Source organism: Vanacampus margaritifer, chromosome 3 (genome assembly GCF_051991255.1).
Source record: "Vanacampus margaritifer isolate UIUO_Vmar chromosome 3, RoL_Vmar_1.0, whole genome shotgun sequence".
Lineage (NCBI taxonomy): Eukaryota > Metazoa > Chordata > Actinopteri > Syngnathiformes > Syngnathidae > Vanacampus > Vanacampus margaritifer.
The window spans coordinates 16,425,347-16,450,229 of record NC_135434.1 but is presented as its reverse complement, the minus strand read 5'-3'; the positions used below and the strand labels follow the sequence as shown (position 1 = coordinate 16,450,229).

At 40.0% G+C, this 24,883-nt stretch overlaps 1 protein-coding gene and 1 long non-coding RNA gene across 4 annotated transcripts in view; one reads left to right on the top strand and one right to left on the bottom strand.

The window, feature by feature from the left end:
• The window catches only part of LOC144049219 (tetratricopeptide repeat protein 28-like), a 199,605-nt gene that overhangs the window by 116,881 nt on the left and 57,841 nt on the right, over positions 1-24,883 (bottom strand). The window contains exon 1 of one of the 3 annotated variants that reach the window (XM_077561934.1): positions 14,570-15,341. The exons of the other annotated variants lie outside the window; for them this stretch is intronic. Within the exon in view, the coding sequence (XP_077418060.1) occupies positions 14,570-14,596 (27 nt within the window). The 5' untranslated portion in view covers positions 14,597-15,341. Of the gene's footprint in view, positions 1-14,569; positions 15,342-24,883 lie in introns of those variants that run through there. 3 annotated transcript variants of the gene reach the window in all.
• On the top strand, positions 14,621-15,493 carry LOC144049220 (uncharacterized). The gene is made up of 3 exons (XR_013293516.1): positions 14,621-14,925; positions 15,005-15,068; positions 15,135-15,493. It is a non-coding gene; the product is annotated as an uncharacterized LOC144049220 (long non-coding RNA).

The following is a 24,883-nucleotide window of genomic DNA, read 5'->3' as shown; positions in this document are numbered from 1 at the left end:
CTAAAACATGCAGTGCTAATATTCAGCCTGCTGCTTTTGGACACGGTGCCATTGTGCAGCACATTTCTGAAGCCTTGGCAACAATTTACCATCCTTGTGGTGTCATGGCATGAAAAAGGGAAACAAGGCAAAGGGGTTGAAGAGGTAGGATGAGAATGAATGGCTTTTTGTGTGTGTGTTTGTGCCCGAACAAAACATCCTGGAAAAATAATGTCAACAGACATGTCAAGGTTAAGGTAGGAAGTAGAAGTATGTGTTTAAACCAAACAGCAGCAGTGCGTAATAATAGTGCCTCGGAAAAATATTTGACAGAGAAATAATGGTGTGGAAAATGCAAGAAAATGAAGGCTGCTGCAACAAAATGTACTGCTGTTCTCAAAAAGCTTTGGGAGAAACACACACATACATCCAAATGTATATATTATTCTCAGATGAAGTGTAAATTCACATTCTCTTTCATTCACAAGCTCATATCTTGCAGTCTCCCAGTGAAATGGAGAAGCAAACAGCCAGAGATCTGCTTTTGGAAAAATAATAAACGGGAGTGAGTGATCATGAAGACAAAAACAAGTTCTCATGATGGTATACGGCTTGCTTTTATGATAGCAAAAGTTTCCAGTCAATTCCCCCGTCTCATTTAGGCACCATTCAAAAGATAAAATCTCTTTCCCTGTTCTGAAGGCATGATGAGGATTGCATAAAATTAGCTTCTTGATGGGGGAACATGACCAGAGGCAACACTGAAGACTTTGTTTCCAAAGAGTCTTGACACATTCTGCTCAACTATCCTCGAGTAACAACACAAGATCAGATATTGAATTGAGAAAAAACTGCGCCCCACAGACACTCTTCTGAAGATCTGAACGAGCAGTAAAAATACCAAATGTATAATTATCAGCTCTGTGCTGATAGTTTCTCCAAGCGCAGTTCAAAATGTTCTCCCACCATCCAGTCTGAATTAGGGATTAGGTGTATGCACTGTGACCGTGATTTATTGGGTAGAAGGGCAGCTAAGAGCTAGAATGGTGATCTCATATCTTCCATGCATGAAAACCAGGCAGGGCAGAACCTTCAATGCTTCCTCTACTTTCTGGTTTCTGAGTGAATTTGCAATTACACCACTTGGAGCATTTCTTTGCACACTCTTGCGGGCTGTCAGATTCTGATATGGAGGGCGTCGCGATATTGAAGGTCGGTCAGTCAGCACACTTAACCTCATTTCCCAGCACTCGGCTTTTCCAGAGAGCCTTTTGACTGGCTACCATTTAAAAACGGGCTTTCGGTTTTTTCGGGAGGGGGGCGCAGAGGTTTGTGGAGATCAAAACAGCCATGGCTCAATTTGAAAAAGGGCCAGTTGGAAGGGTTTTCAATTAGCCAATGAAAGAAATTAGATTGAATCTGGGTTTGCACTAGAGAGAGTCTTGAGAATTGTGGTACACATTACACAATCTAATAAAAGTCCAGATTAGCCTACATATTTACACGGGTTAGGTGACGTGTAAACAGTGCATTTAAGGACAAAGGGTGGAGAACAAAGTTCGGTGGAGGGTAAGTTGTAATAGAATGGTTTTGAAACCAAAATCAGGGAGAAAAATATTCAAGGGGTGGAAAAATTGAGAGGTCAATGGGACCTTGAATGAAAGAGAAAAGGGATCATGAGATAAAGAGGCAAGGAATGGCAAGAGGAGGTGAGACAGCTCAAAAGAGATTAAGGATCATCTGCATTTTCTCTTTTCATCTCCGTTGCAATAGAGACTCCTCTTTAAGGGCACCAGCCCCCACTAAAAATGACACCAATCTCAATGAGTGATCTCGTGACAAATTGGGCTGAGGAGAGGGCTGCAGACAGCGAGGAGTCTATGGTAGGACTAAGATAAAACTGCAATTGGCTGCTGCACTTCTCCTCCCACTAATCTCCAACCACCAAAAAGCGGTGGAAGAAAAAAATGTATCAGAAAAATGACTGCAACAGCAAAATCCACTGCGACCACCGTTTTTTAAAAATGTTGCACGCATGCACCACAACAATATGTTAAATTCATAATGGCTCCCATGAGACCAAGACAGGCTCCGGAGCTGGAATCATGTGTGACAGGCCACAGTAATTCCTCACTTCTTACCGTGCATTAACATTGTATGTCAAACAAGAAGCTAATGGTTTCGTTTGAAAATATCCTTTGACCTTATATAAAGGTCTCGGAATTAATTTTATGCTTCACAGATATCTAATTTTATGCTTTTATGGACTTACATATTTGCAGAAAAATGGAAGCGTCCTGAGATTTTTCTTCACTCCGCAAACCACTGAGCCTGCTGGAAAATGTTCTGTGTTAAATGCTTGTTCCAGTTTCCTTTCACCACCACAATATGAAGTTGTTTGTGTACAAATGTCGAAGGGCTTGAAATGCAATACAAAAAAAAATATTTCTGCCAGAGGAAAACTGTCTTTCTCCTCGATCAAGGAGGCAGGTGCGCTAATGAATTCTGTTCTACTAATGCGCTGGGCTAGCAGGTTCTCCCTGACTTCTCTCTACCTGCTGCAACTTTTCAAAATGAAATGTGAGAAATGGGCCAATTTACAGCTAAAGGCTGTTTCTTCCTCAGAGACACCAGCATAAAGATGGAGCACAGACGATATGCGGAGGTAGATGAGGAAAGATGATGTGCTTGAATTTAGACAGCGAGAGCATAAAAAGGAACAAGATATCAGATGGGACAGCAAGAGATTGACACTAATATGAGTTTCATCTCTGAGGAGAAAAAAGTGCTTAAATTGCATTTTTGGCCTTTAAGTCCTCTTATGGCGGCTGGAGCTGAAGAGCAGCTATTGATCTTTCCAATCAGTTGGCTATACAAGAGCCGCTCAAATGTTCAACAAGCAGAAAGAAAAGAGGGTGTCAGCCCGAAGAAGTTTTCACCACTTGGAAGACTTTGAAAGAAAGACAAAGGAGCTGGAGGAAGCAGACAGACCAGAAGCGTTGGGAGGAAGAACGGCACAAACTAATATAAGAGGTCCTCTGCCATCTGGTCATAATTAAGTCGGAGGTCCACATGCAGCTGAAATACTTTCTGAGTCCATTGCCAGAGATCTGCTACGATATTTGATGACAGAGCCCCCAACATTCCTCTTTTCAACAAAAGCATAATGCAATTCATGTTCAATTTGGCAAATGAACTGTTGCCTGCTGAAAAAAAAACATATCAAGCAAAATGAAGTTGCTTAAAGGCAGCTCTGTTTCTGATGTACAAAGACTGATTTTTGGAGTAATGTCTGAGGTTTTGTAATCTATGCCAGTGACATATAGTGACAAGCAGAACAGCTAAATATGCTTCCATTAAATCTCAGACAGTAAAATTACCTGAGAAAGTACATAGAGATGAGATCATCATAATTTTAGTCCTTTTGACAATTTGTGTCCGGTGAGAGTTGTCTTATATAAATGTGCCATGGCTCAATAAAGAATAGGAAACTCAGTTTACAGTTTATCAACCATTTGCTTCACTTTAGCAAACTTGCCAGGTACTGGAAATAGAGCCATGTGGTACCTCATTTTGTCAAATGAAAGGAGCCAACAGCAAGCTGAGGCGAGCTTTGTAGGGGCAGTGCAATTAAAAGAGAGCTTTGGAAGAAACATAGCTGAAGGTACTGTTTTTGTACCTTTTGCAATTCACTTTGACAGCTAATCAACATTAGTGTATACTTCACATGGCCAACAGAAACGGACTGTAGTTCAAGATCTATTTCAGACAATGAAGAATGTTTTTTGATTGTTCGGACATCTGTTAACTCCTGAACACCGCTAGGAGAAGATGAGACCAGTGGGTGGAGGAGGAGGTGGGTGGGCAGCTGGGAGGAGTATCACATCTCACCATAAACCCCCTCCCTCTCAAGGGGCCAGTTACATTTCCCTTTGATGGTAACAGCAAAATCACCATCTGTAATTTGATTACACATAGATAGATAGAATGAGAGCGAAGAAAAAAAAACTTAATTAAGCCAAACCATATTCTAATCAGGTTTTATAATTCCTCCTCCTCTCAACAACCAATGGATCAGATCTTCTCAAAAACTCCTCTGGGAGTAGATGGGTACTCAAACAAGATCATTTGACGCTAATTTCCCAAATAGGAAAGCACTTAAATAGGCACTCTGATTGAGACAATGAAGCATGTGCATCAATAGCTAATGCCAAAAATGAACCGAAGAGCAAAGGTAGAACATTTGTCTTTTTTTCTTTCTATATTAGTTTCCTGAGAGGACAACCAACTGTGCCACGACTGTTGCAATAGCTTTCCTTACAGCGTAGGACCCAAACACAGACAGGGAAATAAATGAGTTTGTCTGTATGGAAATAGAAGCTAGACAAAAAGGTCCACAGGCTCATTGTCATTAGCTGTCACGTCACCGGTCCATGCAAGAGTCCCAAGGCAGACATTTCTGTGTCACTTGTAGAAAAACATCACGATAACAAAGAGCCACAGCCGAAGCGGTCTTACATGTTTTCAGTTCTTAATTATTATTCCTGCCGTGGAAATATAGTACTTTATGAGAGCCATCTCACAGCGAGCAATCACACCAATTGCCACATCACGCAATCCTTCCCTGATTAGAAATTTAATTTGTCAGTATTGTCAGTATTTATTTTCCCAGAAGCAAATGCTTTGAGAATCTCAGGTAAGGATTTGCTCTTAAGTTGCCATGAAGCCATTGAAGGCAAAAAGGACCACAAAACAATTAGTAATAGCCAAAATCGATCGGCCGGGATCAGTATCGGCCCCCGATTTCCTTAATCTTGGGGGATCGGTAATTAGCCAATGCCTTAAAATAAAACCGATCTCATCTCCTTCCGCAAAGGTCTGAAAAAGTCAGCCACTGTCTTCTTGCGCTGCGAGATGACTATTATAGGCTTTCATTTTGATATTTCAAAGGTTTTGTCCAATATTTTATAATAAGACAAAATTGGAACGTTGAAGAAAAATCGGGATCAGCAAAAATCGAGATTAGCAGGTCAGACTTTTTAAAGATCGGTCAGAAAATTGTGATCGGAGCACCCTTAGTAGGAACTGAAGGTTGCCACCGTGAAGGCTGAACAAACTCCAAATTTGATGATGTTCGTGGGCTGCATACGTAAGCTAGTTTTTGACCAAATATATATATTTTAAAAAACTTTATTTACAATAACACTAATTTTGCCTTAAAATTGTTACATTTTACATAAATGTAATTTATAAACAATAAATTCCATACAGTACATGTATTTTTTTTATCAATCTTCTGCTGCAGTTTCACTAAGTGGTGTGGCAGCAAACTCAGCTCCCACGGGTCCTCCCATGCATATGTGCTTCAGAGGAGCCACCATCCTGGCTGCCTCCACCTGCACTCCCTCAGGCGCTGCTTCACTAGCATGGGTATAGCAGCAGCACAGCATTGGAATGAAGATGAAATTGTGGGATAGGATGGATGGATGGATGATGGAAAACTGAGTGAAAGACATCTGAGTAAGTAAATGCGCAACAGCCTTAAATACGTATCTTATAATGAATGGGAATTCAGAGGAGTTTTAAGACCACAATAGTGAGCTCCAGGTGTTCGTTACAAAGCTATGAATAATACAGTCACTGTTGTCTGCACTACAACAAAATGAGTACTTTCAGAAGTTTCAACTGTTTGATGTTCCTGCTGTTGGCTCGAGTCTGATGAGGCGATTCAGTCACACTTGGATTTAAATTTAAAAAAAAAAAAAGGCTGCATGACTATGCCAAATGAATAACGAGCACTGCAAAACCACTCAACATCCGTGAATGAGATGTGTTCAGTATCTGCAGAGTAAAGCAATCCTACAATACTAAATGGTGTGTGTACACACATGCGTGTGCTTGTACATGTGTCTGGGACAGGCACAGTTCTCCAAATAAGATGCAAAGCGTTTCAGATTTAGCGTGCTTGCTTCAAGATGTTTGGATGTCTCTCCCAGTTTAAGTTTATTGTGAAACAGACACAAAACAAAATAGAATTAAACATTTCACATTAAAATAATAGAATGATCAACCGAAACATAAAACAAAAGTACAGTAGCTTAATGCTAACACTATAAATGGGCTAAGGGTTATTATAACCCTCCAAACTGCTACTTCAGTACACAAACTGTACTGTACTGTACTTTTAATGTTGATTAATAGGGGACCTTCCCTGGCTCTTTTTTTTTTCTTTTTTACCATAGCATGTCTTCCAGTAGACCTCAATGCTACACAGCACATTACGGCACAACATGGTACAACACTGAAAGCGTAAACTCGGACTTGCTTGTATACGGTAAATGTAATGGGGGTTTGCTATATTCATGAATAACTTGCAATGTTCCCAAAAGTGGAAAGTTCCTTGTCAAAATTTAATGGGCCGTTCCTTGGCCCGTACACGCCCTTCCACAAAAGGTTTAGTGGAAATGGGTTAAGAGCCTTGGTCTAATCCTGCACACAAATAAGAAAGATGATAATACAACCCTCTTGGCGGTGGTAACAATGCAAGTCTTCATTACAACAGGGACAACATTGTAAATGGGAAAATGAAGAGGAGGGTCACAACATGTGCTCCCAAATATAACTTGGGACGACAATTTCACACCTGAAGCATTTATTCGACTAGCGTGTGCCAAATTGTGGTGTTTTGTTCCACAGAGTGATTATATATTCCTTTTTTTTTTATAACCTTCATTAAAGCAGCTGAACTGAGTGCACACCACATCTACCTGAAGAAGACAGACCACCACTGAACATGTTCTGTACAGCATGACTTCATCTGAGCTCCTAGACAGGTGGCGAAGGCAACAAAAATTACATGGCAATAAATGCATTCCTTGCATTAATGTAGCATTACATATCACCACTAAAACTGGTGTAGTATGGTCAAATGTTTAAAAGGCTGTTGACGCTCCAGATTTCACAGTGGTAATTTGAGCACTCTCCAAATTGCTGAACAATATGGCCTTTAATGTTTTACATGGTCTCTGACCCCAAGTCACTAAAATAAAGACCAAGGAAGAAGTGTGGAAAACGGAAATGTCAGACTCTAGGACAGAAGGTAAATGGTACTTCCCTTATATAACGCTTTTGGTACAGTATTTCAAGATTCTCAGATGGATGATAACATTGCAGTTGCCATCCATCGCATACTATCAGGCACCAAGATATTGCTCACTTGTCAAGGCAACCATCTTCAAGACAAACAAAAAAAGGACATTTTATGATGCATCGGCTGAAGCAAAACAAAGACATATTTTCCACATTTGTTTTTCCACATTTGTGTACAAACTTGTGCCTAAATGCAAAGCAGAAGTCGGAGGTGTCATTCAGGACTTAAGGTTAAAGTTACATCCCAAAATGCATGCAAGTTAATATGCCACAACAAAAGCCGCTGAATGCATTGAAGATCACTATGGCTTTATTGGGCTGCAACTAAACCTGCGGTATGGATAAAATGATTGGAGGTATGAAATGATTTGAGATAGCGAAGCATGTGGGTGCACCACAGTTTGGTTTGTTCTTCAGCCCTCGTTACTTTCAGCCTGCTTGTCAGTCACAGCCTGTCTGCCTGCCTTGTTAGTAGAAATGGAAATGTGACTCTCCCATAGGAGACAAACCCACTAAGAATATGGAAGGGCTCTTGGCCCATATAGCTTCACAGTCATAAACACAAGTCTCAAAAGTATACATTCAAACTTGAATGAACAACTGCTGGGGAAAGAAAGAAAGAAAGAAAGAAAGAAAGAAAGAAAGAAAACCGGGTGACACCGACAGAGAAGACTACTCTGAGCCATTTTTTTTTTCAGCAGGATTTTATGGCAAGTAGTTGAAAGCAAAAAACAAACCTAGCCACTCTGGCATGAAAATTAAGGCAAGGCCGCTCAAGATCACTCAGGGTTGGTACTGGGAAATAAAACAATTCGCTCCGGGCTTGGTTGTTTCTGTGACCCTTGAAGACATACTCTGTTAGGCCAGAGTGTGTGTCTGCTACACTGGCTGACTGCAAAAAAAAAAAGAAGTTCCTTCATAACTGCTTAAAAAGGAGCTCAAGACTCAGGTGATCTTTTGTTCTATCAAACACTGACCAAACTGACCTATTTGCTCATCTTCAATAAATATTTCTAATCTAATCAAGAGCTCTCGTAGAAAATAAATGTGTGGCTATAACTTTGCAACGGTCACACTTGCTCAGCCTTCAATAAAGGGCTTTCGAATCCTTTCTTAGGCAAAAGAAGCAATGGAATTAGTGGGCGTCAGTTGGTGGCAGGGTGGCATTAGCAGTGCTTTTCACGTCTCAATCCAAACTGGATCATAGACTCTCTAAGAGCATTCTAGCAGTCGGTCACAACATCCAAAACAACATCACTTGGAGACAGCTGCAAGGCCTGAGGACTGAGCCGATTCTGTACCCCGCCAACTGGACTAAGTCCAGTAGGAGTTATAAAAGAATGTAGGACTGTGGTTTTGGCAGCTCTACACTGATAAATGCTGCGAAACAGGGAAAAGTATGTGTGTTTTTCAAGACGTACGTTGAAGGGATATGTCTCAAGTGCCATTGACAGCCCTTTTTCGAATACATTTCAAGCCAACTTGTGTATGAAATTCTGGCTCGCAACAGTATATGCAAGGCTGAGTTCACACCACAGGAGCTTAACCAGTGAAAGGAATCAAGTAGAAGTCAGTTCCACATCAGAGACCCAGGAAATGTTTTTCGATTGATCTGGTCCATCAAGTCAGGTCTTGTTTTTTATTCCCCATGGAGGCTCTCAGAGGCAGGCACCTCCTGAGCAGCTGACCACACCCGTGGAACAATGACCTCGATAAACTCAAACATAGTAGCATTTGCTCTAACAGGGGCACTGGAGGGTAAAAGAAAACTGTGGTAACACTGTGGTAAATCAGAAATGGGTGCTCTCAGGCTTGGAAGAGAGCATGGAAATAGACGGTTACACACATAAAATCAATTTTCACATTTACTACTCGCGATCCAAAAATCCATCTCTACACACATTGTGTGAGATACAGCTCCAAAAAATGAGGATTAATGAGAGCAGGATGGGCCCAGTCACAATTGCATCCATTGTTTCAGATGGTGTATTTTGACCTGGCAAAAACCTGCATTTTGTGTGTACTGCAAACTAATGTGCATTGGCCTTGTACTCGAGGCAGCTCTTCCCATCGTCTTCCATCACTGTCCAGTTTTCCCAACGGGAGAAACGGATTTGGGATTAACGGCACCACGAGTCAGGCACTAACATTTCAGATGGATTGCTGAGTCGCAGTTCCCTCCTGCTTACCTGGCCCGGTCCCCACCCCGCGCACCACTACATTTTTTACATCCCATGATGCCAGGGCCATGAAGGCCGGTCCTGTAGCCACATCCAATTCCTTTGACATGCTGAGCCAAAAATACTGTGTAGTATAAAAAAAAAACCAACAGGTGCTATCTGTCTCAATCATTATTTATGTCCCTCATTTTTTCACTCTTAAACTCCCAATCCATATCTTCGATATCTATCTTTTCCTAAGCATATAACCTTCCCCAAAGTGCTTTCAAATCAGGAATTGCATATCTAAAACTTTGCATAAATCTTTGGATGAATCTCTTTATCTTCAACCCTTGCATCAAGCCTTCTGTTCCATCTTTGCCCATCACCGCATGAAAAGGTTACGACCAACACAGACACCAAAGAATAATATATTGAACCCATTTGAGCCACATTTTTTCAAAACATTCTGACACTTAAATCAGGGTAATATAGGAGGATTTCCTTCTATATCTGTTTTTCCTGCACCGCTTTCAATGCTGCATTCCAAGATAATCTAAGCTTTAAATTGTACAAGGGTGTATCATTAGAGTACAGTATTTGCATGAAAAGCACTGCTTTAGTAACCTTGACATTTGAGGTTTAAGCTTGGGAGCTTTTGGTCGCTCTAGAAAAAGCACAGTTATCTTGCAGTCCAATTTGTGCATTACTTTAAACATAGAAGCAACAGATTCCGGTACTCCAATTTAGATCAAACTGAAAGAAGGATAAAAGATAAAACACTAATACATTATATACCAAAAGCAATGTATCATCTTGGTATATAGAGCACCTTTGTCTCAGCTCTAAATGACTTCTGCTGACATCCTTACCCACTTACTACTCTCTTCCAGCACCTTTTGATACCTTTGCTTAACTGCAGTATCATGTATTCCCAAACTGATTTGGTGCCACTGGCACAGACATCACATCATAGAGACCTATGAAGCACTACAAGGAAAAGCCCTCCTTTTTTCACTGGCCACAGAGTCCATAAATAATTCATGAAAAAGTTGGTGAACATACAGAGTATCTGACCTCAGAAACATGAGTGTGGCATCCTGTCAAACACAGGTGAGGCGGCTTTATATCATCAGTGTGGACACCATTACACATCTAGTAACTCCAACAACAAAAAAACTTTCCACTGACTTGGTCACAGTGTCACTTGCATCCACACATCTGAAAATTGTGACTTAAAAACAGAGCCAGAAATAAAGTAGAAATGAATGTCTGTAGATGAACACCGGTTGTCCAACAATCTAGGTCAGAGATGGCAAACTCCTCGAGGGCCGGAGTCCTGCAGGTTTTAAAGGTCGAACTACAGCTGATTCCAATTAACAGGATCGTTATCAGGCTTATGCAGAGCTTGCTGATGAGCTGATCATGAATCAGCTGTGTTGAAGAAGGGAAATATCCAAGACCTGCAGGACTCTGGCCCTTGAAGACCAAATCTCACCATCCCTAATCTAGACGGTGGTTATTTCGCCGTCACCGGAAACTCTACTGCTAGCGTTACTTTGCCTTGAAATGCTCCGATTGGTCAATCGCCGTACGCCGTCACCGTCATCGAGATGGATACCTTGCAAGCACTTAGCTTAGCAATTAGCATCGCAAAGTCACATCATCTTAGTAGCTACCAAAGACAAGCTTACTTCCACTCGCCATGACGCCTATCAACGGCAACTCTGAGCCTCTTCAATGTTGTAAAATCATCATCAATTGAGACCTGTGTGTTTTTTAAACTATAATTTTGCTCTCAATGTCATGAACCAATTACCTAGTGAATGAAATGCATAGTAGGCTCGTAATGCCGATAAAAGCCTATTTTCAGTGACAAAACAAATTGAAAACTTCATGAAAAGAGACAGCTGTGGCCGTCCCAATTGCATAACTGTTCAATTCTTCAATAAAGACGTGAAACAAAAGGGATCATTTACAACCCCCGACTGGCTGCAAGAAATGTTAAAAAATAAATAAATGAAAATGTCGAGAATTTGTACTTGTACTTCTTGCGCAATACATGGCAAAATCACGCTAGGTGAAGAGTTGCCGGTCACGACAAAATAACCACTTCGAACAATATATCGCTGCCGTTGGGCCAAAATCTTGTATCTCTAAAATCATCACTTTTCAGGACACCAAAAACGTTGTTGTTTTTTTCAACCATTATTAACATTGCATCAACAAAGAGAACAAGCCTTTGTCAACACTTTAGATTGATCAATAATTTGGGAAAAATAACCCCCACGTGTGGACATGGTATAGATTTTTTTTTAAATATTACATTTGGCAGATTGTGACTTAAGACGTTCTGGCCTAACACCAGCGATATGTAAACCTACACAAACCAATAAAGTTGTTTAACAAAACAATCTGGTCTCAATAATAATTTTAGCACAAATAAAATTAAATTGCAAAACTACTACATTGTCGAACACAAATTTGCTACAAAAACACACAAGTTTAGCATGCCCCGGTTAAAACTGACCAAAGTTCTCTGCCCACACAAAAACATTAGTGGGCAACTGCTAACCAATGACAGCATTTCCAATTAATTAACAATTAACAGGCAAGCACAAAGATCAGCCACACAAGTAGCTCACTTTCCCTCATGTGATGGAATCAAGATATGTTGAGTTTGTAACCGCCATCTCCAACACTTTTCCAGTAGAAATGTGACCTAGGGAGATTCTATCAGCACCTCTAATTGATTTGAGGGCCCTTTTAACCCCAGCGCCATCTCTCCCTGCCTCGTTGAATTAGGTTTCTTTCAGTCTGCAGTGCCTTTGCAACAAAGTAGGAGGTCATTTGTTATTCTTCAGCATCTTACACAGAAAACGAAGTGTACGCTATACATAAACGGTCAGCCTCCACCTGCTGATGAGCCAATACAAAAAAAGCTATTGATACAGAAAGTATTAATTAATGCAGGGCAGACATGTTGCAGCCAGAGGAGGGAGGGCCAATTATCTTTTCAGAATGTTAGTTCATTCCTTCCTCATGTTTCTAACACATTTAGATTTGTGATCCATCCATGAAGTGGACTATACCCACAGACAGTCATTTGATTGTTACCACAAAAATATTGTCATCAAGCAACTGCATTCAGATTTCCTTTAGAATCTCGAGCCCTCTAGTTTATTCCAGCATCCTATTTTCAATTTCACGGAAATCCTTGGAAAAGCATTTTGTCTACAGCCAAGGAAACACACCACATATACACATTATGGGAATGTCATGGGATTCAGAATTTTGAAGACTGCTATTTTGTTTACAGTGTGGGATGACCAGGGATGGCTCACCCAATTTAGGCACATGATCCTGAAGAGATTTACAATATAAGAGAACGTTACTGGCATGACTCACTCTGTGTGAATCTGTTATAGATAGATATACAGTAGGTTTGATTTAGCACCACAAACATGACATGACAAACAGCTCTGTGGGATGATAGACAAGGTTCACTTGATATTTAACCAGATGTTTTCTATTTTTATTATCGGTCAAGAGACATTTTGTTCTTGGTTTTGAGGCAATGCAATGTGGCATTGTGAGTGTTCTTGTAAAAATGATTTAGAAGCTATCTGACAAATTACAGAGCTTGATCTTTCCCAGGGCATCTTGTGTGTTCCATAACACTGGTTAAAAATATGATTCATATTTAAATGACGACTATTCCGTACAAAATGAAGTCACAGCTGTGCTTGTTTTTTTTTTCTCTTTATTTTCTAATTCTATGAAGGTACATCTAACTTAACTGCTTCCTTGAAATTGTTTTTTTTTTAATAATTGGTGAAATTTGTGTGTATACAACACTTTCCAAAAGTCTGTAATTTACCTGCAACAATAATTTGTAAGTTTCATTCACGTAGATATTTCTTACATTACTTTGTCATTTTCAACAACCAAATGCCACAAGCTCTTACATCCTGTATGAGTCTCACACCGCCAGCAGGTTAATTATCATTACAGTACACCAAAACAGTGATGTAACAATGTTTCTTCCTTCCTAATTAGTTACTTGGTCTATTTTCTCAGTACACAATATTAGAAAAGAATCGGCATATGAAGTGTAGAGTTACTGTTCTAATATTTGAACACGGACCTCACATTGCTTACATGACACTTTCTTTATTGAGGAAGGGCATTTTGTCCTCAAAGAGACCCACTGATGATTCTGGCAGATATGCTACACAGCTGTAGACTTCATTACCAAATGCTCACACCGCGTTTACACTCTCTGCTGATAATTCTCCATTATCCACCAAAACGTTTGAGCTCATCTTTCAGGTGAAATCATCCGCATTAATGACTCTTTATTTGAGACTAGCAACTACGTTTAATAAATGTGGAAGGGCTAAGAAGTTGAAACACATTGAGTCAACGATCATCACCTATAATCCATCACAGTTGTAAGTTATACTGTGCATCTGGCACTAGTCACGAGTGCTCAAAAGAACATCAGCTGCAGCATGTCTCAGCTGTCTGAGTAAAAAAAAAAAAACATGGAGATAAAGTTCATATAACATTTCTAAACATTAACTTAATAGATTATTACTACCGCTATGTATATTTATGGTGTTAATGTTGTCTTTGTGTGTGACTTCCTAAAAACAGCTTTTTATGTTAAACCCAATTTCTCCACTGCTTGTCAGACAAGCGCCCCCTGCTGGAAAAAATCTACAACATCCATTTCAGTGCCTTCACATTTTTATACATTCCAGATGATTTGAGTTTCCATAGTAGATAGCAATGAGTGTGAGTTATGAAAGAATGCTAGGAAGAAATCCATAGAAACAGTTAGTTTCGCTTTGTTTTCTATTTTTCTTTTTCAAATGGTGGTGAAAGGTAGCAACTCTTCTTTTAATCATTTTACATGGAAAATGTATCATCTTCTATTTGGCTACAAAAGCCATTAAATTGTCTTTTTTCAAAAGTTATTTTCAAAGGTACTGTACTGTACTGCACTGTACTGTGCTGACAATGCATTGCAGACTTGGCTGCACATCTGCCCAATGTCTGCTAAATTGCTCAATGCTTCTTTAAAGTAAGAACAAATAAAGATCTGTAATAATCCTATAAAACTGAACAGTAATGTAAACTATGTCGTGGTTAAAGTTTACCATTCTTGAGCTTTTTGAGCTCCAAAATGTGCCCTCTCTCCAACTTGTGAGTCACAGATGTACAGTATGTCCATAATTGGCTAAACAATGTGTATGGGGTGGCGGGGGGGGACTCACCTTCTTCCGGGGCTGCCATTTCATCATATTTGTAAACCAAAATGGGCCAGCATTAAGATATTATAGGAGACTGGAATGTAGATTGGGGGAAATCCAGGGCGCAAGTCATGCTGCTGCTACTTCACATGTTCTCCATAGGGCGACGCATGCTGAGATGTGCCACTGCCAGGCTCAGTTTGCGGCAATTTCTATGGAGCTAGACAGCGCGGTAGACTCGACTCGCACACGGTTTAAATCCACTTGTACTCGGTGAAGAAATCACGGCCACGGTGTCGGTTGTCAGCGTGCGCGCGCGATGGTTTGTGCGCGTAAATCCAAAGCAGCGATCCGCTGTGGATCCACTCCCTTGGCTGGAGGTACGTAAGGCTCAATGCCTCCACGACTGCTCCAAGCCAGAAAATCCGTTTTTAACTTTTGTCAAAACGTCTTCCTAAGTGGGATACGCCGTCAGACTGCGTCCAGATGGTCCTCTTGAATCCAAGGAAAACAAGCAAAAGACGTGTGTGTCTCAAAATGTAGAAATATACATCACAGTGTAAAAATCCTTCGCTTTTTTTTTTACCAGTGGCGAAGACACACTTTTTCCCGGATGTGCTCGTTGAGAAACAGTTACAAAACAAAAAAAAGAGTCCAAGCAAGACAAGAGGAGGGTTTTCAGGAGAGGAGGGGGCAAGAACCCCAAAAGAAAAATCCCTGGAATTTGTGAGGAGCTGGAAGGATAAACTGATTCGTGCAAGAGCAACAAACTGGACTGGAGCTTTCTGATGACTTCCTTCCCTTCGCTCTTTACTCACTGAGGAAGCAGTAACTGCAGGGTCATAGCGCCGCCGGTTCCAATTTCAGTGGTACCTTGTGAATGTGGAAGTTTTATTCGTTCTGTGACCAAGCTCGTAACTCAAATAACTGTGTTTCAACACAACGACCGTAACCCACTGAAATGAACTCAAATGCTATTAATGCATTCCAAAACGGTTTTTGGTTCACATGTTTTCAATAACGGAAAAAATTGCACTGAATGGTATTTAAAATAAAATAAAAAGACACACAATAAAAGTCAATGAAAATGAATACACTCTCTTGTGTTACCAAAAATATGGCTCAGTCAGGATTATTATTTTTTGCATTATTCTAAACACTGTGTTTAAAGGGGAAGCCAACCCAAAACATATATTTACAATAATATGTTATATACAGCTCCACTAATCTAAACACTGTGTTTGTGGAATAAGAATAAAGCATCAAAAATTCACAGCCATTTTGCCACTCACTGTTGAGTGTGCTCAGGGCTCAGGTAATGACCAATCAGGGCTCAGCTTGTGAACCCAGAGCAACTGTGATGTCATTTTCAGTCAACAAAAAGTAGCAAAATACCACCCCTCGAGATGGAAAAAAACAGGAGGATTTTATTCCAGAATCACAATAACAATTAATCTGAATGTCATATTTAGACTAGTTGGGTTGCATACAACATATTATTGTAAGAAGAAATGGTTTAACGTATGCCTCTTCTCACATTCGTAGTCGTAAGTCAGTGTTCTTCCTAATAACATGGCTACGTTATGTAACAATATGCTAATAAAAATCCTATTTAGTGAAAGCATTTGGTAATGTATTCATTTTAATATGAACATTTCTAGTTATTTAAGCAGAATATATCTACCTGTGGTCTATGTGTATTGTTTTCACTTTAAAAAACAAAACAAAAACATGTGTGTTTTGCACTATTAGCAGGGATAGACTATCTATCTGGCATGCAGGGCAAATGCCTGGTGGGCCCGCATCTTTTGGAGCTGATGCAGTGCTATTTAATTATTATTTTCCTTAAGTTTTCCCTAAGAGAGCCCACAATTTAGAGGGAGCAGTCCATTAATCAATTTACAATATTGACAGCAAACTGAATCAATCAATAACAGTGGTAGGGCTATGTGGAAGCCAGGGGTCATCAAGATTCATGTCCAAATACAAATTTGATAAGAATCTGTTGTTAGAGTAGAAAATTTGATTCTTGTTGTCGATGTCAATATTCATTATTTTTTAACCATAGCCAGCAAACAACATGGCTGAGAAGTTATTGTTTTTCATACCATCCGTCATGATTTCATGCAATAAAATGTGCACGTATCCAGAACATTCATAATGCAAGCAGGAAGTAAAAAGCAGCATTCAGAATTATAAAGAATTAAGAGATAGTTTTGTCATTGTGCTTTTTAGATATGCTATGAATGAATGGGCTACTAATTGCAGTATGCAAAGCGCTGCCGATTTTTTTGCGCCGACCTAGCCCAGATTAATGGTGTGAAATAAAGACAGATTCATGGACAAACAGGGGAAGCGTTCTGCTTCAGATCCACCAATAAGCACACAAAAAAAACACTGTGTAAATGTAGGTCTGCTCAACCTTACAGCTAGCCTTTTCCAGCCTTACCTTGCATAGAATTGAATGTCGTAATTGGAGCCGGTGAATCTTTGTAATCCAAACAGGATTAGTAGAACTATTATTTTTAGTTTTAATCAAATATTGCCATGCACTGCAATGTCTACCAAAGCAGGTTGTGGGACACACATAATCATGAATGAGTTGGGAAATCTGTGGTAAATTAAAACCCTGTTGATTTTGGATGGTGATATGTGTATTGGAACACAATAACAATGTTCATGGTATTAGTTGTGTTTCTTTTGGGGGATTTTTTTGTTTTGTTTTTTATGACTCATACTCTTCTGTACAATCAAGACTATGAATACACAACTATCATATTAGAAGAAGAGGGTAAATTTATGTTTAAAGTACAGGTGAGTAAAAGTATTGATTCATCAATGCATTGCAATAGTTCATCCCATTCAGCAAATACTCTTGGCCAATACAGTACACGTTGCACGTGATTCACAATGCATGTATTATTCAAAGGTTTTATTACTAAAAGTTTAACATGACATGCTACATATGTTAAATATCTACAAATTCCAACCTTTCTCCGCATCATCTTGAGAAGTTTACCACCCTGTTTTCAAGGATGCTCACACCTGCATGTCTGACCGCAACTGGAATCTTACCATTAACCTGTTGTTTGCTGTCATGCTAGCTGGCTATCAGCTGGTGGCCAACCAACGCTAACTACTCTTCTGCTAACATGGCACCTTAGCATAAAGTTTAGGCGGATTACAGAGCATAAAAATAAACGGATAGGTGTGAATAGGTGCCTTTCTTCAGCTTGGCTTATAAACATATTGCACAATTAATACAGTTCAAACAATGTCAATCAAACTGGTATCATGTGTAAGCCTTTAAAAAAAAAAAAAATACAAATCTTGTATTTACCAGGTTGCTAATTGGGCAATAAATTCATATGACAATACCTTTATGGTCTGCGCAGTGTGAACCTATTACGGCACCTGTTGAATGGATAAACATACCTCTGACAAAACACTTCTGATACTGGCTCATTTGTACTCGTCAGCGAAATGCAGGTCATTTTGCCTGACAGACACATGAAAGGGTAGCATGGTTTTACTGTGGTAACATTATGATGACAATAGCATCACACACAGCATCTACTGTGACTTGCAGCCTACTTCTCCGTCCATAGAGACTGCTGTCCTTGTTTAGCTTTCTCTTTTTTTTAACAGAAGATTGAATTGTTGCCACAAAAACTGCAGTCTTCATGAAGGATGCTGAGGCCTTGGGTTCTGAAGACAACTACAGTCCTGTTTATGTCCTTGTTTTTCCTGCTTAGAGCAGCTGTCATAAGTTGAGCACCATGTAATATTTTACTGCAGCCTTCCTGCACATACTATTGCCCAAAATTGTATTCTGGTATGAGTTGTCAAGAATGACAAAACATCTACAAGTGTTTCACACTCAACATACTTTGAATAATTTTAACTACCTGTAAATAATGATGTTTTGCTCAGAAGAAAAATAACTCAATGCAGTTACTGGCACCATCCCCAAACACAGCAATAACCAAGCAATTATCGATGTGGAACCATGTTGCTGCATACGTGACCGAATTAATACTGTAACAGGATTACGGTTCATTCATAAGGTGTTATCTCAATGTAGCAGAAAGGCAAATGAAAGAAGTGGTCGATATGGAATGGTAGTGTGGGGAGTTTAAACAATAAGTGTTGTGATTTAAATTGGTTTAGGTAATGGACTCTATGGAGCTGTGAGTGTGGTCAATATGATGGGTCACAGGGGTACAGGGTGCACGTCGGGGTCACTCGGATAACAAAAGACCAGCCGGAGGAGGGGCTGGTCTGACATATGGCCACATGGGTGAACTCCTGCTGTGCTCAGGGGGTCCACTTGGTAATCCACAAGGCTGAACACGAACAAAAGTTGGACACTACCTCCTACAGATGGCACCCAAGCAAAACAGGGAAGGGGGCACCAGCTAATGTAACACCATCTACAACTTGTTCCAATTATTATAAATATCATCTTTACATGGTCAATAAATAATCAAACGGCACCTTTCTACTGGTGCCTGCTGGCACCGCCCCACGTCCAGCCCCAGCTCCCAAAGTGAACATTTATGTTCTCTTTCAAGCACACAGAGACATTGTAAAACAGGTATGAGAGGCTTTCATAAAAGGCATATGTTTGATGATCAATCAAAGGCCACTTCTGTATGTACCCAGAATGGAGCCTGTCATCTGGCATCTCCATCCAGAAGTGGCTCCCACTGCATGCCTCTGCTTTTCCAATCAGAGCCGCACAGGAAATCAGACTCCAGGCTTCAGAGGGAAACAAAAAAAATCAACTCTTTCACTCTACACTCCTTGGAGCTGTTTGGGAAAAAAGGGTGGGTGCTTCCTATTTTTGTTCTTGCCAAGCTCACCCTTAAAAAAAATGTTTCCACTGTGTGCTGTGATTGAGGGTGGGTGGATACAAGATGGGTCACGCTGGTCTCCAGTATACTTTGAGCTGTGCTTCTACTGTCCAGTTGATTGGCAAATATCTCCACTCAGACTTTGTGATGAATTAAGCACAATTTTTGGCCTTTCACAATGGACACACTCACTTATCACTGCCACTCAAAGATTACTCCAAATGTGCCTCATTTAAACACATTGACGAGACATCCCAAAAAGCTTTGCTGGGCTGCGCCGCTGACATCACGTATCACAGCTACTTTATGCTGCACCAGCTAGCTAGCAATGAGCTTCTGCCGCGGCTAACTATGTTGCGGAGTCGCTCCGAAGTCAGCAATCATCACCTTCGTGGTGACGAATAAGATACATTTATGATAATTATCCTTCTGAGGAAGGAAGAAGATATGCTAATAACTTAAAATTGACACGGCTAGCGTTTAACAACGGAAAGTGCTAGGGTGTTCGAGTCCACTTTTCACAGATGTCGCTGGAACCACGTTAAAACGGACAACATTCAACTTTGAACAGCAAAATGGCAGGTAAACGAATACGTTTCTGGACTCTGGAGGTAAAAAGGTTTAGGTACTCACTAAACAGAACAGGAAACTGGAAATGAATCGCGGCATCCTATGCCGTACTTCAGCCAGGAGGCGTGGCCTATAAGGTTCAAAGTAGATACTGTATTGATGTAGTATAAAATATTTATATTTGTTTGCTTGCACAATAGAGACCTGAGTTTTGATTTGGATTGTTGGGGCATGCACAATAAATGTTCTCAAATTACATGACATCATCTTTTTATTTATTTATTTTAAATCAATATAGCTTTGCAAGAGAATAAAGTATGCTGCTATACACAATAAATACATATATAGTTATATTAGTGCTGTCAAAGTTAGAGTGTTAACGGATTAATTAATCACAATAAATACATATATATTTATATTAGTGCTATCAAAGTTAAAGCGTTAACGGATTTATTAATCCCAAGATTTTATTGCATTAAATACGAATTAACGCAGATTAATCACACTATTAATTTTGACCATAGATTATCCTTTAGCGTGACAGCGGATGGCTACGTTTAAGGTAGCACAGTTTGAGCAATAAAAATAATTACATGCATTAAAGTAAAGCATTTAATAATATAATATTTGTTCATGTCAAAATATTGGGGTCATTTTTTTCCATTTTAAATTATGCAAGTAATTAATTGATTAGAAAAAGCGGAGGATGAGCGTGTGCAGTGGATCAATAAATGTTGAAGACGTCCTCATAACATTAAATGTCAAAAGAATTAACACACAACCCCGGTGCTCTTCAAATTTGGTGGGAATTTTTTTTGGGATAAAAAAAGGCTTTTTTTTATTAAGCGATTAATCAAAATTTTAAGATGTGATTAATCTGATTAAAAATTGTATCGTTTGACAGCTCTAATTTATATACAACTGTACATGTACAAAAGCTTAATGACAGACCGTCATGTCCACTTCAATCTCAGAAAATATCAAAACAATTGTCACAGTATTTTGAATTTTATGTGCCTTAAGCCTTTTTCTCACAAGTGGTGCTCCTAAATTTACGTACTGCTAGGATATGTAAATTTATGAGCACAACTGTATATTAAATAGTAAACCAATTTTTTATTTGTTGTCACATTTTTATTGTTTAATAAAACCCATGATTCAGAGAAAAAAAAAAAGCTCTACAAAATTAGAAAGTTGCTCCTCAAGTGAAGTAATTCATTTGCAAAACTTCTCCGCAATGTTTTTTTTCCTCGAGCCTTGGACACACGCACACACGCACGCACGCACGCTCACACACACACACACAGGTTTGTTATACTATCTTTGTGGGGGCATCTCATTGACATAATGCATTTCCTAGACCCTTCCCCTAACCCCAACCATCAAAAATGATTGCCTACCCCTATTTCTTACCCTAACATCAACCATAACCCAATTCAAACCTAAACTCTAAAACCAAGTCTTGACCCTCAAAAAGAGGTCTAAACTTGTGGGGCCCAGCAAAATGGCCCCACATAGACGGGTGGGCCCCACAACTCTGTGACATCCTGAAATGTTGGCCCCACTTTGTAACAAAAACAAGACCACACACACACACAAACACGTATGTATAAGCATCGTTAGCTGATAAATTCATTCATTGAAATGTAGTCAAGTACATTGCGATAGACCAAAAAATGTAGTCCATAATGTACCAAGCTTCCTTCTTCATATGCTGTTTATGAATCCTACTAATTAATTTTCCCAGCAGAACAGATGTGTGAAATAGGGATCAGAGCAGCAATATTGACATAGCAGGCTTAAATTACTCTCTCATATGAAAATTACAGTACTTTATTATCTATAATTCTGATCTAGCTAACACACTGTTGCTTTTTCTCTCATCCCAGCCTCCATCCCGCCATATTTTGTCCCTCTCTCGCTCAAGCCAACCAGTCGAAGCAGATGGGTCACCCCTTTGGTTCTATCCAAGGTTTCTTCATGCTAAAAGGGGAATTTGTCCTTGCCTCAGTAACCACAGTACTTGCTGCTTTGGGGTCCCGTGGGGTCTCTGTAATGCATAAGGAGTGTCTCCATATGAAAAGTGCCTTGAGAAAACATTTGTTGAAGCTCAATCCAGGTGATTTGTGTACGGATTTCAGGAATTAAGAGCATTTATCTTTACCTTACAGGAACTTGTAAACTGTACTTAACCCCTTCTGACAAAGGCTAGCATCTCCAATGGCATGCTCTTTAACATGACTGACATCCAGCGGATGCACGTATGCAAACATGGCAAACCGCTTCTGCAGTCAAGTGGAAGACCATGACAATTTGCCTCAAGGACTCATTAGTCCTAATTGGCCATCAACACAAAGACGGGCATCAGTACACAGTCAACAACTAGACCGAGAGCTTTGCTATTGAATTTGGTGTTAAAACCATCCACCAGTCCTCAACTGTTTATGCAGCAGCTCCTTTGCCAGCATGCGTCGTGTATCTGCATCTGCTTGCATATTAATGGCCAACATGCAACATTCAGATGGAGCTGAGAGGGAGAAAATATATATATATTTATACACAAAACTCTGAGATGAGATGAAAAGTACTCCAAAAAGCTCTCCAGATTTTTTTTAAACTAATTGATTTTCACACGGACTAGTGCTCTTAAGTTCCAAGTGAAGAGTTGCCGTGTGCTATCTGGGCGCCATAACCTCCCCGTTTTCTTTTATTATAACGAGCAGCATTTTAATTACAGCAGTCAATATTTCGAGGCAAAGAAATCTCCTCCAAAAACACAACAATGTGATAAAATGTCTCCCATGTACATAATCACGAGTCCTCTACTGTCCGCTAGCTTTAATTGCGGACAGAACACAAATTATTTGAAAATAAGAAACACTATAAAAACCTTTTAAAGCGATACAAGACTTATAACTCATTAGGCATTGTGTACAAAGAGTAAAAGTGCAAATCTCTCTGGCATCTTATTCCCTGAATTTTCTTTTAAACCGGCTAAGTATCAAAATAAGAAAATACCGTGGTGAACATCATTATTCTGGTCACGTGAACGTGATGACGTATCCCGTGCGTAACTGAAAGCCGCCTTCGTTAATTTCAATGGGAGTTTGCTGACGTAATTTGCAGTAAAACGCCAATTCTGATCAAAGTAAAATCCTCAGCACGTCAGGTTTCATGTCATATGAGTGGGGGTGGGGGCGGTGGCGGGTGGCCCCTCTTAATATGGGCTAAAGCGTGCTTAGCACACAACATGTAGCATGGCCTAGCAGAGTAAAAGTCACCCGGATGTTTACAGTCCAGGTTAGGGACCGTTCACAAATTACATTTCCAGAGTAAACAATGTCAATGGTGAATTTGAGCCTCTGTAACATGCAACTTGTAGACGGTCCCCAACTTCGAGTTGCTATGAGCCGGCCGGCTGAATGAGTTGTTAACGGCCACTTTCATCCCCGCTTTCGGCTGTTGACACAAATCTTTGGCGGGTCTTGCGTGGCTGTACTGCTTTTGGAGAAGTGCTTCTTTGCTATAGGGCATAATTCCACCTTTGGTGTCCGCCGTGGGACGCAAGAATTCCTCGTGAGTGGCTTTGTTGTCATTAGCGGCCATGTCCTATATGCGTGTTTTACGCACGCGACACGTCACGTTGATCACGTGACTATCCAAAATGGCCGATACTGTACTTAATGCAAAAATATTCATAAAAAGTGCTATAAAATCATCATCGCTCAACATAACTTGACCATTTTTAACCACATCACAGAATAGCTGGTTGGTTTTTCATAAGTCTTGTATTCCTTTAAGACATACCCTTTGAAAATTAATGAATTATAAATTCTAGCTTGGAAATGCATTTACAGTGCTTGACAGATTGCTTCCACTATGAAACATGGCAGATGACTTGAATCCGTTTGCAAAGCCTTCACAACATAAAAATAATAAGTGTTGGACAGCAATGACACCCGCATTCCCTTTTGTGTCGTACGTCACTGAAACAAATAACTTGCATCCGCATCCATTCACCTCTTTAACAGCACTCTAATTTTAGTGATGCCGTGTCAGAATTTGGACAGAGTGTGTGTGTGTGTGTGTGAGTCTCGGAGCCTGGTGCTGATTAAGTGTCTGGAGCCTAAGGGGGATAATGAGAGCCTATAATTAATGAGCCTGTGCATATCTCAGAGTCACAGGGTCCTATATCTGCAGAGCTACACGCACACATACATACATGTATACACAAACAAACACACGGCTCTGTGCACTGTAAGGATATCTCCCTGCACAGTGTTTTTTTCCAGCTGGGCCTTGTGTCACTGCGGTTGCTCTCTCAGATCTATGTCCTCTAATAAGGATAGATGGGGTTAGATGTTAGAGAGTCCTGCTTTGAGAAGGTCATACGTAGCGACCACCCAACATGCCCCGGGCAAAGGCTGATGATAGGGGAGCTGAAAAGCATTTTAAATCTTATTTGGTACCGAGTCGTGTCCACGAGGGACACAGGGATTCATCTGGGAAGCAGATTTCTGGCGGACAACAATGAAGGCAAAACAATTGATCACTCATACAGTGGAAAACTCTGACTGGTTTTAGCCGGAGGCTTTGTGACACTTTATGACATTCTCATAAACAGCTCAAAGAGAGTCGAGGCTTAGCAGGAAGTGTCAAGGGTAGTAAGGCATTAGCACACGTATTGTCTTGGCTGTTTATAGTAACATTGTGCCATCGGGATAAAAGTAATGAATTCATTTGTTTGAGAATGCAGAAATTGTAAAATGTGTCCATGGGTCAGGCACATACGGTATTTAGTAACTTCAGGTCAGTTTAAAAGATAATGGTTTAATAAAAATAAAAAAATCCTTTACGAGAGTAAAATGTTTCACGAAGAGGCAAAAATGTGAAAACATTATTTGCATACCGT